The 15,503-nt window shown below is 37.0% G+C and overlaps 7 protein-coding genes across 7 annotated transcripts; 4 read left to right on the top strand and 3 right to left on the bottom strand.

The window, feature by feature from the left end:
- Positions 1-2,338: 2,338 nt before the first annotated feature.
- Positions 2,339-3,982, top strand: LOC106378332 (transcription factor MYB41). Its single transcript, XM_013818480.3, has 3 exons — positions 2,339-2,911; positions 3,001-3,130; positions 3,361-3,982. The coding sequence occupies exons 1-3, from the start codon at positions 2,779-2,781 to the stop codon at positions 3,965-3,967; spliced, it is 870 nt and encodes a 289-aa protein (XP_013673934.2). The 5' UTR covers positions 2,339-2,778; the 3' UTR covers positions 3,968-3,982.
- A 1,493-nt stretch (positions 3,983-5,475) lies between these two features.
- On the top strand, positions 5,476-7,138 carry LOC106376153 (uncharacterized GPI-anchored protein At4g28100). The gene is made up of 2 exons (XM_013816216.3): positions 5,476-6,264; positions 6,686-7,138. Exons 1-2 carry the CDS (start codon positions 5,671-5,673, stop codon positions 6,998-7,000), a joined length of 909 nt encoding a protein of 302 aa, XP_013671670.2. The 5' UTR covers positions 5,476-5,670; the 3' UTR covers positions 7,001-7,138.
- A 1,325-nt stretch (positions 7,139-8,463) lies between these two features.
- LOC106378327 (UPF0057 membrane protein At2g24040-like) lies at positions 8,464-9,082 on the top strand. The gene is made up of 2 exons (XM_013818476.3): positions 8,464-8,635; positions 8,732-9,082. Exons 1-2 carry the CDS (start codon positions 8,546-8,548, stop codon positions 8,873-8,875), a joined length of 234 nt encoding a protein of 77 aa, XP_013673930.1. The 5' UTR covers positions 8,464-8,545; the 3' UTR covers positions 8,876-9,082.
- A 250-nt stretch (positions 9,083-9,332) lies between these two features.
- Positions 9,333-9,810, bottom strand: LOC106378317. The gene has a single exon (XM_013818469.3). It carries the CDS (start codon positions 9,753-9,755, stop codon positions 9,513-9,515), a length of 243 nt encoding a protein of 80 aa, XP_013673923.2. The 5' UTR covers positions 9,756-9,810; the 3' UTR covers positions 9,333-9,512.
- An 838-nt stretch (positions 9,811-10,648) lies between these two features.
- On the bottom strand, positions 10,649-11,343 carry LOC106378311. The gene has a single exon (XM_013818465.3). The coding sequence runs from the start codon at positions 11,005-11,007 to the stop codon at positions 10,756-10,758; it is 252 nt and encodes an 83-aa protein (XP_013673919.2). The 5' UTR covers positions 11,008-11,343; the 3' UTR covers positions 10,649-10,755.
- Positions 11,344-11,478: 135 nt separating this feature from the next.
- LOC106452756 (AFG1-like ATPase) lies at positions 11,479-14,148 on the bottom strand. The gene is made up of 13 exons (XM_013894930.3): positions 13,760-14,148; positions 13,586-13,686; positions 13,387-13,512; positions 13,253-13,322; positions 13,086-13,172; positions 12,946-13,011; positions 12,757-12,849; positions 12,621-12,677; positions 12,405-12,533; positions 12,198-12,288; positions 12,024-12,112; positions 11,757-11,950; positions 11,479-11,679 (listed from the first exon to the last, which is right to left on the bottom strand). Exons 1-13 carry the CDS (start codon positions 14,003-14,005, stop codon positions 11,604-11,606), a joined length of 1,425 nt encoding a protein of 474 aa, XP_013750384.2. The 5' UTR covers positions 14,006-14,148; the 3' UTR covers positions 11,479-11,603.
- Positions 14,149-14,251: 103 nt separating this feature from the next.
- Positions 14,252-15,398, top strand: LOC106452735 (cytochrome c oxidase subunit 6b-3). The gene is made up of 4 exons (XM_013894908.3): positions 14,252-14,400; positions 14,857-14,945; positions 15,015-15,096; positions 15,173-15,398. Exons 1-4 carry the CDS (start codon positions 14,389-14,391, stop codon positions 15,224-15,226), a joined length of 237 nt encoding a protein of 78 aa, XP_013750362.2. The 5' UTR covers positions 14,252-14,388; the 3' UTR covers positions 15,227-15,398.
- Positions 15,399-15,503: the final 105 nt, after the last annotated feature.

The following is a 15,503-nucleotide window of genomic DNA, read 5'->3' as shown; positions in this document are numbered from 1 at the left end:
AATTGTTGAACACTATTTTTTATTTCACGAGTTTTATATATTGGTTGAAATAAAGTTTAAAGCATAGATATGGCATAAGGACGAAGAATGTGACATAAATGATTGCACCAAACTTTATAAACTCCTCTCCACCATTAGCCATTGAGATAATTCACCTTCATTTTCATCATCATTAAACCGGGCTGTGGAAAAAGACTTATCCATGCTTTTGGACTTGCAATTTTGGGTTGTAAGGATGATTACTTTTCTATAACAGAATATCTATAACAAAATTACAAATCTATTCAAACTTTCTATTTGATCAAAAAGAGCATTTTGTATTGAGAATATAGTTTTATCAAAACCAGTGATCTACTCCTTCAGTTTCATAAAGTTAAGAAAAAAATTGTTTTAAAAAAAATTGTTTTTAAAAAATTATTTATATTTTATTAACTAATTGCACTTTTATTAGATTTTTATTAGCTTAAAATTATAGAAAAAAATAATCACAAGTGTTTTATTAAAATGTGCGAAAAGTTTATAATAAAAAAAAACTTTAAGAACCGCAGACTGAAAAAAAGAACCGCTGACTCAGGCACTGGCGGACAATTATTGCCAAACGTTAATGATGGGTTCAGTTTTCAAGTGATTAAGCCCATTACACTATGAGGATTAGGCCGATCAGTAGCCCATTAAGTAACTCTCAGGCCCTTTTCGAGAAGCTCCCAAAATGTGATGACTTGACAGAATCTTTGACTTGACATCATCATCTGACGCTGGCTAATCCAGAAAACCTAACCTAATAGAGAGTTGATGGAATGATGAACAAAAAATGAAATGAAACGACACCCCAGACTACATTTCTTCCCACGTGTCATAGTCTGCGTGAATCCACACATTGTGAGTGTACATATTTTAAGTATATAGGCAATAGCTTCGGTGTGAACTTCCGCGAATCTGTGGTTCTTGAGCTAAGGGGATATGTAATTCAAAGTTTGTTGCACAGCTTTCCACCAACATTTTAACAAACAAAAAACCTCGATTATTTATCATAACAATACTTGGGTTCACCCCTATGGTGAATGGTTAAATTCACCTCACCTTTTATAACCAACCAAATTGCCATGTAGGATTAGTTAAAAAGGTAATAAAATTAAAAAAAAGTTGCTGAAAACAAAACACCGACATTAACGCCGTCTACAAAACCCGAAATTCTAAAAATCTAATATCTAAACCCTAAACCTCAAATCCTAAACTCTAAATCTTAAATTCTAAACCCTAATTTCTAAACCTAAAACCCAAAACTCTAAACCATAAACCCTAAATCCTAAACTCTAAATCTTAAATTCTAAATTCTAAACCCAAAACCCAAAACCATAAACCCTAAACCATCAACCTTAAACTCTAAACCTTAAATTCTAAACCCTAAACCCAAAACTCTAAACCATAAACCCGAACCCTGATCAAGTAATGAGTTTAGGGATTAATTTAGGGTTGTGTTTAGGGTTTAGGGTTTAGGATTTAGGATTTAGGACTAGAGTTTTGGGGTTTAGGGTTTAGGATTTAGAGTTTAGGGTTTAGGATTTTTGGTTTAGAGTTTAGGATTTAGGATATTGGGTTTAGGGTTTAGAATTTGAGGTTTAGGGTTTATGATTTGGGGTTTAAAGTTTAGGGTTTATATTTTTGATTTTTAGAGTTTTGGGTTTTAATATCGGTGTTGTTTTTTTGAATCATTTATTTTTTAATTTTATTACCTTTTTTAATTAATCATACATGGCATTTTGGTTAACCATTCACCATAGAGGTGAACCTAAGTATTGTTCTCTTTAATAATGTTGACGTGGATGACTATGTTCGGAGAGACCCTTTCACAAGCAACCTCTACTATTGAACTTGGGGGTTGCCTTAAGTAAAAAGTTAATTTGTAATTCGCCTTATCATCTTCAATTTTGATAGCACAAGGCACATGACATTAACACGTTATTTGAAAAAGATTTGTGCGTATCTGATGAGAGTATCCAACTACTTTACCGTCCTCACTCTCTTACCCATTGAAACTCTAGAGATTTGTGCGTAGCTTTCAATATTCAACGCAACATACATTCTCATACCTTTTTGGTTTTCTAAACAAAAAATGCATGTAAAGTCAACTGACTTATATATACCATGCAAAGTCAACAATGTGCTTTACTCTGACTCTCAGCAACCATCAGGCCTTACGGTAAACAAAATTACTCACACAACCAAATAGTTACCCCCAGGCTGGTTACCCCCCAGGACCCCCACAAAGTATTTTTTAATCTCTTAGTTGAATTACTTTTCTATAAACAGGAGTACATTACATCCACTCCAAAATCATACGCATATATAAAATATATTATTGTACTAACAGAATCCAAGTTACATGAACTATATATATTGTATTCATGTAGTGCATAGACAACACTATCACGTCGATTGCTTCTAGAATATATTGTTTAAAAAACGTTAAGCTAATAGTATATGCTGTCTACGCCAAGCTAATATTTGCTTTTGTATATAATAGTGGCTCAAAGGACACGTGGCATATTAAGCCCTTGCCAAATGCGATTGACATTTGGCTCCACGTTAATTAAGTTCTTCGCATTCACATCCTTATATAAACAAATGAAACGGAGAAGGTAAGAGTGCACCCACGGATTGACATTTATAAAACTTAAGAAACTCCTTTTGGCTCGTCGACCCTTTTATAAGAGAACAAAACTATTATTCTCTAACGTCCATCGGTGTATACATCCTTTTTTGAGTTACCAACTAAAGATGGGAAGATTACCTTGTTGTGACAAGAATGGAGTGAAGAAAGGACCATGGACGCCTGAGGAGGATCAGAAACTCATCGATTATATTCGAGTTCATGGTCCGGGCAACTGGCGTATTCTCCCTAAAAATGCTGGTAAGTATATAGACACATCTCCTGATAGATAATATATTGTCTCTATAAATTGAGCTACACATTTATAAGTCGTATTGTACAAACTAAAGGACTCCAAAGGTGTGGAAAAAGCTGCCGTCTTCGATGGACCAATTATCTAAGACCAGACATCAAGAGAGGAAGATTCTCCTTCGAGGAAGAAGAAACTATCATTCAGCTACACAGTGTTATGGGAAACAAGTAAGTCTCATTCACATCATATTCGATTCATTAGTTACAATTTTTTTGTAGGTTTAAATTTTATGAAAAAAGCTAGAGTATACGTATGCATGCGGACCGTATATTTCAACATTTAGGCCATCAACTTCACTAAACTATTATTATTCATACGTATTGACCTATATATTTTAATATAAGGTGAGTTATATATTATTTATTGACCACTAATTGAATTGAATGATGGAATATAGGTGGTCCGCAATAGCAGCTCGTCTACCTGGAAGAACTGACAACGAAATTAAAAACCATTGGAACACTCACATCCGCAAGCGACTTGTAAGGAGTGGCATCGACCCTGTAACTCACTCTCCGCGCCTTGATCTTCTTGACTTGTCCTCACTTCTAGCCGCGATTTTCAATCAACCAAAATTTTCATCAGTTGCAACAAATGCATCGTCTCTGCTTAATCCTGATGTATTGAGGTTGGCTTCTCTTCTCTTGCCCCCTCAACAACCACTTCAAAACCCTAATACACTTTACGCATCGAACCTCGACCAAAATCTTCAAACTCCAAACACATCAGTATCGTCTCAAGACTCTCAACCACAAGCCGAGTGTACAGCTCCAACAAAGGATGAAACTTCATATTTTGAGCCTATCATGAACGCAAGACTCGAGGTTGGTCCTTCAGATGTATTACCCCCGTTGTCAGAGAGTTTTGACTTAGACTCACTCATGTCAACGCCATATTATTCTCCACAACAAAATAACATTGAAGCAGAAGCCAACTCCAGCAGTTTATTCGACTTTAGGTTTCCGGATAATTTTACCTTTGATGACTTTATGGGGTTGCTTTAGTTGTCTTTTGTCAACATATGCATATCTCTACACATATCTCCACCTATGATTCATGATTTGTTGCATTTTTATGGTTTAATGTATAAACTTATTGTTTTGCGTCAAAGATAGACATATTATTCTATACAATTTTTCATGAATGAGTAACGAATTAAGGCGAGCTATCTTCAATTTTCTTCATACGTCAAATACGCAGAGGACTACAGTAAGTAACTACACATATAAATATAAGCATCAGTCAAACTATCGTAAGAGGTAGTTGAAGTCGTATATCTTCGAGAACGAATGAAACGGGAACACATTCCATGTTGTTTTTAATAGGCACGGCTCTCTGTATTCCGTACCTACCGTACGTAGCATAACATTGTCATTTTCCCAAGTAATGTTGATGAGATAAAGGTCATGTTGGTATGGTGGGTAAGAAGTCGTTAATTAGGTACGTTGGTAAAAAGGGATAGCGTCTTACGTAAATTGGGCCCAATCGAAGATCCGATTTGAAGCCCTTCAAGTCATTAATAGCCCAATCTAAGGCCTATTTTCAGGAAGCCTTGACTATTATACAAGTCAACTGCATATGGTCATTCTAAAATTAATGGGGTACTCTCTTTTTTCAAAAGAACAATTGATATCAAAATATGAGTGGATTAGTTTAGGTATCACATATATAAAATAATGTTTCTCTTTTTCAATTTGAAGCAATAGATGAGTGTGGAGCAGCTGAGACTAACTTAATGGAATTTGAATTTGAGGGATTTAGGTATTTGGTATGGGAAATAAATTAGTGAACAAAGAATGTGTGAAAATGCTTAAAGATGAAGACGATTAGGTGTTGAAAATTTTAAAGGAGGAAGAAGATTAGGAAAAATAAAATGAGTAAAATACTCCTTTTTCTCGCCTCTTTTGGTTTCACTTTTTCTGACGGCACGGTTCCCAAGGCGAGCTCCGGGTTCTCTTCTGCCCGTTTAAAAAAACGTTACAAAATTTATATACTTTTGATTTGTCAAATGCTCGAAAAAGCGAATCAATGATATAGTCTATGATTGTTGGAGTTTTTGTTTGTGTGTTTGGTGATTGTCCTTTGCAAATTGGCCCTTTTCTTCCTGTGACTATACCATATTCGCATCTCATCTCACATTGTTTTAGAGTCCAATCTCTTCTCCACCATTCATATTATTATTATTTTTCATTTTCTTGCTCATAAGTTTATGTTTTATTCTAACATAGTTTTGGAAGCATTTTACAAAATTAAAAGCTCAACCTTTATACCTAAGCCTACGGGGACATACAAATGCAAAACACATGATAATGTATAAATACAATAAATAGGAATCATACAGTATTTGTATCCTATTGTAATTACTTAGTTAAGGATCTTAGTTACTACTTACTAGTTTGGTCCAAACCAAAAGACAGAAGCCTTATAATTTCCGGAACTAACACAGTTTACAAAGGGTTTACAAGACTCTAAAAACAAACCAGAAACTGCCAAAGTCAGGAATCTCTTGTTTTTTTTCAATCACATCTCTCACACTCTCTCTCTCCACAATAATCCTATAGAAAGAACAAAAGAGAGAGAAGATAGTGAATAATGGAAGGCTGATTTTCTTCGTGAATCTAAAAGACAGTCACAGAGAGATTTGAGAGCGTCATAATTTCATAAATCCATTTCTCTATCTCTTCCTCTCTCTCTGTAGCCTCTAACAATGAAGAGAAGCTTCACTTCACTCCTCATCATCCTCTGTTCTCTCCTCTCTCACACCGTCTCAGCCAATCTACTCCTCGAACCGGTCACACCCAACACCGTACCTGCCTTCCCGGTCGAAACCCAAGCTCAAACCTGCCGTCTTGACCTCTCCGACGAGCTCTTCGGCGGAGTCAACGAAGCATGCGGGAGAAACCTCGACCGGAGCCGCTGCTGCCCCGTCCTCGCCGCTTGGCTATTCGCAGCTCACGCTCGCTCTGCTCTCCAGTTACCAGCTCCTGCTCCGACGCCGGCGTCCTCCGACCCCGACGAGCCCATGAGACCGGACGACTCTCAGAAGTGCGTCAACACATTGCAGAGTGCGCTTCTGACCAAACACATCAAGATCCCGCAGCCTAGTCCTAACTGCGACGCGATTCTGTGCTTCTGTGGGATTCGTCTCCACCAGATAAGCTCACTCTCTTGCCCCGCCGCTTTCAATGTCTCCTCCGGTTTCCGAAACGCGACTCCGACCGCCGCCGTGAAGAATCTTGAGAAGGAATGTCGGAACTCATCTTACTCTGGCTGTACCAGATGCCTCGGCGCTCTTCAAAAGGTTCGATTTTTTCATTAATACTATTAAAGTTTCATCCTTTATGAGTTCGCTGCATTTAATGAAATTTTTATTATCCTTAAAAGCATAATAAATGATACATTCTCATATTCGTGACTAGAGTTAAAAAGAATGTTCATTAACTGTCGCTCTCTTTCCATGGCCACTCGGAATAACATGTTTTATTAGTGTTAATCAGGGTTTCTATTAGTTCATGTTGGGTGATAAGTTACATTGTTTTTTTTTTGGGTATCCTTTTAAGTTGCTAACAATTGGTGACATACTTTTTCAGTAACTTTCCTGTTTTGTATTAACCCAAAGCACTGCGTCCTTCTGAAACACTGCCCATTCACACGCAACCTTTTCTTGTTTTTATTTTTTCAATTTTTTTTTTTAAAGATCTTGTTTTTCTTATGGGATACAGCTCAAGGTAAAAGGAGGAAGCAAGAAGACAACAACGGAGAGAGCAAGTAAGATGATGAGCAAAGATTGTCAGCTTATGGGACTCACATGGCTACTTGCTCGTAACAAAACGGCATACATTCCCACCGTTTCAGCTGTGTTAAGAGCCATTATGTATAGTCCACACCCTCCTCACCTCAACAAGTGTAGTCCTGACCAAGAGAACATGCCATTAGCCGTTGACTCTCTTCAGTTCCAGAGGAGCCTTGCTGCTTCGTCATATTTTTCTGTGTTTCCGTTTTTACCCCTACTCCTCTGCATTTTTCTCTTCTTGTAGTTTTAAATTTATTTTGTTTTTGGTCGGAGGGAAAGAGAGTCACGTGAAGCTACAAGACAGATTATGTGTGCATGTAAATGGCTCTTTTTGGTTTTGTATCTCTGACCCTAAAAAAAAATTTAACTGTGTTTTGGCTAATTAAACACATTGTCCTAGGTCTTAAAATTTAAAATCATCTTGAGACTAGAAAGTTGTCATATTGGACTATATTATATAAGATCCATATCATGTGCACTTAATAATTTACAAGAAATAAAAAAGCTTGAAGTAGTCGAATCCCAAGGACTACTAATAAAGCATGTTGGTCGTCTCTACTAATGCGAATGTATTCTCCCAAAGTCAAATCCAAAAGGCCCTCGCCCTTTCCTCCAGTAATAATAACTTTTGAATGTGCATTTGTTTAGTTGTTCAAAAAAAAAAAAGAATATGCATTTGTTTTCTCATTCTCAAAACAGTAAGATATACTAACAAGCTTTGTATAGGGAACCAAACATGACTGATGAAAAGAAAAATGCCTTATACTTAATCCTGCGCACATGCTGTTGAGAAGCTTGTATAGTTGTATAATATTTAGACTATCTCCAATTATTCACCATATTTTTGACTCTAAAATAAAATAATTCTATAATAAAGTTGTGATATTTTCAATAATACTCTATTTTAGAGTGGAGTATAGAGTGATGAACAAAAAAACAATTTACTCTATATATAGAGTAAACCTATTTTTTACTCTATATAGAATAAAAAATACAATACCATTGGAGTACTTTTATCCTACTTGAACTCTATTTTATAGTGGAAAATAGAATGAAATTGGAAATGTCCTTACTTACTGTGAGAGTTCAAATGAACACATTGATTGGACTTTTTTAAACAACAAGCAAAATATAAAAAATGATACTCTATATGTTTCATATTATAGTAGTTATAGATAAAAGCATTAGTATTAAGAAAATTGTTAAATTTTTAAAAGTAGCATTTAATCAATTTTTTTTGTCAGCTGTACCATTCAATCAAAAATAAATTTAACTAATTATAAAAAAATTGCTTAACTAAATTATAAAAAAAAAATTATTTAATTGATCACATAATAACTAATAAATGAAAAAGGTGCATTGAAATATGAAAACTACTTATATTGTGAAACAATTTTATTTTGCTAAAGCTACCTATAATATAAAACAGATGGAGTATATTTTAGTGTCAAAGCTTAACTAACCTTTTTGGTTAAAAAGCTTTACTAACCCTTTTTCGTTGAAAAGATTGCTGCTACTTAAATTGTTTATATCGAAATGATTTTACTTCAGATCAGTCTGAGTTTCAATCCGATTTAGGTTCAATGTTTTTGTTATTTCCTGTCTAAATATAGAACATCATAACCGAACGAGAGTTATGTTTTTAGTTGATGATATAAATAACCGGCTATGTTTTGATAAGTTGCATGCTATGTGCTCTATTATCTCGGCTAAAGAGCTCTTTTCTTACAGTTCTCTCCCCTCTAAAAAGTAGCTTATAATCCAACAAAAGCGATCAAGACACTTAGAAATGGCGAACGGGTGCGAGATTTGCTGTGAAATAATGATTGCCATACTCCTCCCTCCACTCGGGGTTTGTCTAAGGCATGGATGTTGCACTGTATGTCTTATCTCACTCACTCTCGATTTCGCTTCTTTCTTGTTTTAGAGCTTACTTGTTATATATATTTGTAAAATGTCAATATGAAATGTGTAGACAGAGTTTATGATATGTCTGATCCTGACGCTTCTGGGATACATACCGGGGATAATCTACGCACTCTATGCAATCGTCTACGTTGATCGTGATCAGTTCTTCGACGAGTACCGTCGTCCACTCTTCTACGCCCATTCACCTTGATTTAATTTATGCATTTTCTATTGTCTTTTTTATAATGTTTTGATTTCTTTTTTTGTTTAATCTATTCCATCGATTAAATTTTCATCATTCCTTCAATAATTTCCAAGATCTTTTATTCTTAAACACTTGTTTTGTGTCATGCTCAGTTTTGTCTGTGAGTTTGTTTATTTGATCAGAATCAAAAAAAAAAAAAAAAAAAACCAAAACTGTAGAATCGGTCAAGGTCCGGTGGTGGTATGTGACGAGAATTTCATGCGACAAACTCTCAACAAATAGTAAACAAAAATAGTAATGTAATCAAAAAGTAATCTCTAGTCACCTTTTTAATATTTTCCCACATTATCCTAATCTATACTACTAAAGGATCATATATTGTCTACATTTGTTATTTACTGATTTATTTAGCAGTAAATAAGGTATATTTGACATTGTAGGAACGTGATGGATTCAAACAAAATACATAAAAGATAGGCAAATGACGATGCACATTTATTTTTTATTTTAGACAATTAAAACTATAATGAAACAGATATCAATAACAGAGTTTGAGACTGTTTGATACATTTACATAAATCAATACAATAGACAAAAGCATATTAACTCTGAATATGTAAATCACGATCACTACAAACGGAACTTATAAAAGGAGAGCGAAGAGGAAAGAAGAAGCAGCACCAATATGAAAGGAGCTTGGCAACATCATAGTTGAAGCTGCGGATGTTGAGTTGCGAGGCCCTCTGTTTCTTATCCGTTTTCTCATGACCACTGCAAGATTCCTTGAGCCATGCTCGTTAGCTGAACACAACAGAAGAGTCTCGGAGAAGAAGAAGAGGAATATGATAGAAATGAGGAGTATGCGTCTGGCTTTGATCTCGCTCATCTTTGGCTATTGTCTTTCGCTTAGTTCTGATGGATGTGTTGATTATGTGAATCATGTGATTATATAAGATAATGCAGAGGAGTAGTTGTTATTAAAATGAATCAATGACGAGTGGAAAAAGTCTTATTCGGAGGGATAAATATATAAAATTAACATACGCGCTAAAGGCTAGTGGCCTGATTGGGGCAACGAGCTAGTGTTGCAATATTTTATGCTTATCATTGTTGCAATATTGACCAACGTTGCATAATCAACATGTATGTACTGTATGTTGAAGAACGGAGAAAAAAACAGTTTGATTAACCAATGCAATCAAAACTAATTTCATTTTAGTTCAAACAGTAACAAACTTTTAACCGAAATAAACCGAAACCAATTGCAAATCTGGTACAAATCAATCAAATAAATCGAGATAATAATTCGTTTGAAAATAAATCGAGATTTGCCCATTTAAAACCTCTTTCCTTCTTAAACACTTGTTTTTATTATTCAATCATGCATTCGTAATTTGTTCATTTCATCACGAAAAGCAATACTAATTCGGCAACCAAATACTATGGAATCGGTCGACACTAAAAGAAAGAAATTATAGAATCAGTCCAAGAGTCAAAAGTCGATAGTTCGTGTAGAGGAGACAAGGTGACGTGTTGAAAAGACAACTTCGTTCGATCTTTTCTCTCATACTAGCTAGAGTCATCTCGGTCCGTCGTTTGGTCTCAACAAGATCAGAAGTCACCACTGTAGTGACCAGGTAGGCTCTTAAAGAGGTGCTTAGAGAATCATGCAATGAACACATATGCATATATAGGGACAACTGAGAAGACAAGTGACGATATACTTTTGTTTTTATCATTGACAAGGAAGAATACGTAATGGAACACATGAGTTAAAGACATAATTTGAGACCATTTGATATATTTACACAATCAATTCAACAGACAAGAAAACATAAAATTCAATCACTTTTTATCTTTAAATCACAATCATATACAAACATAAGCTATAAAAGGAGAGCGAGGACGAAAGAGGAAGCAGCGCCCATATGGAAGGAGCTTAGGAACGTCATAGTTGAAGCTGAGGATGTTGAGTTGCGTGAGCGAGACCCTCTATATTTCACCCGTTTTCTCATGACCACTGCAAGACTCCTTGAGCCATGCTCGTTAGCTGAACACAAAAGAAGAGTCTGGGAGAAGAAGAAGATGAGGAACATGATAGAGAGGAGGATAACGCGTCTAGCTTTGATCTCACCCATCTCTAGCTTCTGCCTTTTAACTTGCTTAATCTCTGATAAATGTAATTTATAAAGATAAGGCAGAGGGAATGTTTCTACTCAGGTGGGTTTCAGATATTAGACTAAAATATGCACTACCTGGTAGTGGCCTGTGTGGGGGCAGCCTGAGCCAGCAAATGTTGCAAATATTGACCCACAACATAGTCAAACAAAAACTCATTCCACGCACGACTGAATCATGGAACGTTAGAAGAAATAGCCCAACTTAGTTTAACGGTCCCGTTTACCATTTCCTTTTGTATGGTTGGTATCATCGGTAAGAGTCCAGCGCTTCATACTCGATTTTTAGGCTTTTGTTTTGTCTAAAAGAACATCAGAAGTATATTGCTTTGCCCAGGCCCATATCTACTATCACAATCTTAGGAGGCTTCATTGCTCATTATTTCTTTTACTGATCAAAACATTGACCAACTTCCAAGAAAAAGATGGGTCTGAGCTACAACACAGTTTATTATGAGATGATTAATGTCAAAAAGGATAAGCTGAGATCCTATGGTTCGGTAAACAATAATAATACAACAGGCTCGTGATGGCATTTCCGATCACGCTATATAAAACTACAAAGAAGGCTGTTTCTCCTGCAACATTGTTGAGTGTTGTTCCAAGTATTCTTTGCTGTTCATCTCTGTCAATCTGTGGAACGTATCAGAGCACATTAGTCAAACTCAAAACTATAAAACAGAGTAAAGGCAAGAATTGCTAGATCATACCTGCTAATGGTCCGGTCTTTAGCAAAACCAAGCTCGTTGTCCACGCATAGGTCGATATCATCACTCTTCCTTGACCTTGAGGAGGTTCTAGGTGCTATTTGCTGCGCATCAGCTATTGTCACTATACTCTCCAGCAGTTCTAGAGGGCTACCCTCTGCTGTGCACAGGAGCCTGGCTTTCGTCTCATACATCACCTGTAAGCAATTTTTGTCAGAAAAAAGTTTCCTGGAAACTCAATGTAGAAAGGAGAGGTGAAGTGAGATATACATCAACCAGCGTCACAAAACGGTAAGCTGCAGTCCTGTTGTGGAGGCCGAACATGGGTACACCTTCCAGAGCCAATGTATGAAATTTCTCTGCAGTTAAATTTGCATCTCAAGACTAAGCAGCATTGAAAGAGCTCTAGTGCACTGACATAATATGTTAATGGTGTACACTTACTGAATAATCCGAGATAATCTGCTGCGCCTAGGGGTCTATCACAGAGTTCTTCAAAAAGAAAGTAGGCACACCCATCGGCAGCCAATGGAACCTGAGATCCATCAAAACAAAATTAGAAGAAAATAAAATGATCAACGAACATGAGATAAGCTGTTTATTGGAATGGTATCTGGAGATGCATCTGTGAATGAAGAAGCAAAAAAAGACCTGCAGTTTCCTTCCCATTACTACTTCAACCACTTGAGGACCGGCCGGTTCATCGCCAACCAACTGCTGAAACTTCTGTTTAAGAAGGCCAGAGATATCCCTTCCAATGAAGTAGAATCCCTCTTCAGCCTGCAACCAAGAGTGTAGAGCTATAAGAGTGTGACCACAATGCCACCAAACCTAGACAGAGTTGATGAGAATAAGGGAATTACGCACAGAGGTCAGTTTCCGATAGTCCACAGATGAACCAATTTCACGAACCACACATCTTTCCTACAAGAATTGCTCTTTAGTATCAGTCACACAGCATGAAACGAGCTCAGGGGATTGATAGTAACAGGAGTTTGCATACCTTTAGTGCGGCGATAAACGGAAGGAATAGATCCCTCTGTAACCCCCTTTCATAGAGATTATCTGGAGCACGGTTTGATGTAGCAACAAGAACCTACACTTACCTCCAGTTACCGACATAATAAACTTTTAAATAACTATAGGTGTAGGTTCAACAGGTTTGAAGAAGAAGGCTGTAGAGATAACTTACAATGCCATTGTTAAACAAGTGTCTAAAGAGACGGTTTAGTATCAGAGCATCAGCAACATCATTGACCTTTTACAAAGAAAAAAAATCAATAAAGAAAGGTAGAGCAAATTTATCACACAGTGAAGATGAGCGTCACATACCATGAACTCATCTAAGCAAAGTAATATAGCCTCGTCAGCTATTTCCAGGCCAACGACTTCAAGTGGATCTTCAAGACCCTTGTGCATCTACAGAACGATATTCAAAATTACAAAGAACTGCAAGCCTTAGCTTTAAAAAAAAAGCAAACTTGGAACTAGAATCTTACTTGAAGGCGGCTATGAACACTGAGCATGAAGTTGTGAAAGTGAATCCTTTGTGCTCTCCAACTACTTGGCCTATCCAAACAAGGATCCATCAAAACATGGAGAAACTATATGAGAATGTGATCTCCTAACTTACAACTGATGAAAAAACAGATCCATGAGCATAGTCTTCCCAGTTCCAACACCTCCATAAAGGTATAAGCCTTTGACAGGAGAGACAGAAGAGTGAGGAGACACAAACTTGTTCCAGAACCAATTACTCCTGAGAGAGATAAAAAAACACAATCAACAACATCTAACTCAATACAAAAAAATGAAGGAAACATATACAAAACCTGGTGGGTTTTGCGGACGCAGAGTAACGATCCAGTCGACAAGCATCAGCGGATTGAACAAGCTCGTCGTAGAGTCTCTGAAGCTCTCTTAAAGTACCAAGCTTGCCAACAACAAAGGAACAAGATTTAGTATTGATTTTCAATAGAGGATGAAGAAAGGGAGATGAATAATACCTGACATAAGTCTCCATCTAATAACTCTCCAGCTACGATTCTGCGTTCATACTCCACCAGAGGCCCGGCAACCTTGGCGTCGTCTCCATTGGGATGTGAAGAAGAGGAAGAGTGGCGGAGAAGGTAAGGAAAGGAAGAGGTGGGATTGATCGGGATCAAATGGTTACGAATGGGAGAGAAAGCGTAAGGTTGATGATGCCTTGAGAGAAGAGTTACGCGGCGGAGGGAGAAGAGAAGCGAGCGCATGGTGGTGTTTGATGACTATGGAGCATCAGAAACCTTGGGGATGGCGGATTCAACGAGTCTCGCAGACGCAGAGATGCACCTCCCTCAGTACGACTGACTCTCACTGCTCAACTCCTCCTGAACCAGAGAGAGAGAGATCCAACAACCCAAAATTGAAATCAGCTAAACTAAACCGGCTTTAACCGAAACTTGAACCAGAAAAAGAATGAAGCCTATAATATTAGGCCCATTTAGTAATTGTATGGGCCCAACAATGAAAGCGTTTGCCGAGTCGTAAAATCGGAGAGAGAGAATGTTGGCGATCTTCATTTTTCAATAGACGACTGCGTCTCCTCTCCTCTTTCTCCTTCACAGCAAAATCTTCTCATCGAATCAGATCAGCCATGGAGGATGAGGTAATCATTCCTATTATTTTATATATTTAACGTACATACGATTAGCTCTGGTTTCCCCCGGGAGATTGTAAATGAGGATTTTTTATTTTTTTTTTTTGAAGTTTGAACCTTGATTAAAGATCTGATTGATCACCACTTAATGCTTTACATCAGATTATTCGTGCGGAATTCGATTGTGATTGAAAGTTAGCTACTTTGTAATCTGTTAGATCCTTTTTCTCAAACACCTAGTTTTGTTGCTTGTGTGGGGTGTTTAGTATTGTAAGAGGTAGGCTAGCAATTTAAAGGCCAAGAGAGATGAAGCTTTGGGTTATGAAAAAATGTCTGTTTGTTTCACTCTAGTAGATCAGATTAAGAATTGAAAGGGAATATAAAGGATGAAGCTTTTGAATTAAAAAAGGCAATTGTTTATTTTGTTAGTTGATTTCATCTTTGTTTGTGTTTCTTTTGAATCAGATTGAGCTGAAAACTGCCCCTGCTGATTTCCGGTTCCCTACAACGAACCAGACAAGGCACTGTTTCACCCGTTACATCGAGTTCCACAGGTACTCTTGTTTGATTGAGTTAGGTCTTCAGTTCAATCTTAACTTGATACAACAAAACCATATCTTCAGGTGCACAACTGCAAAGGGTGAGGACTCCAATGACTGCGAGAGGTTCGCCAAGTACTACCGCGCTCTCTGCCCTGGAGAATGGGTATGTCTTTGCTCTGCTACTTGTTTATCATCTTTCTCCACCCACGTATCTTGACTATGCGCTAATCTCACCGCAGGTTGACAAGTGGAATGAGCAGAGGGAGACTGGAACTTTCCCTGGTCCTCTCTGATTCAAGCAAGAAGTCTCTCTTTTTATCATTTTATGCTTAAGGCCAGAAGAAGGTCGTGTGGATTGATTATTGACACCCAACTCTATCTTCCGTTTTGAACTTTTTCTCTGGATGATCAATACAAATAAATTGAAAAGACATTCTTTTTGATTAATAAATAAATGCTTTAACTTGGACCTGGATCAACAATTTCAATTCTTAAGCCAATTTCGTCACTCTCAACAAGTTGAGGGTGTAATTTGCAAAAAGTTTATCATTAAGACAAAACTTTTCCAGC

Source organism: Brassica napus, chromosome A1 (genome assembly GCF_020379485.1).
Source record: "Brassica napus cultivar Da-Ae chromosome A1, Da-Ae, whole genome shotgun sequence".
Taxonomy (NCBI): Eukaryota; Viridiplantae; Streptophyta; class Magnoliopsida; order Brassicales; family Brassicaceae; genus Brassica; species Brassica napus.
Note: the sequence above shows the minus strand (reverse complement) of the source record. Positions and strands in the feature narration are given on the sequence as shown.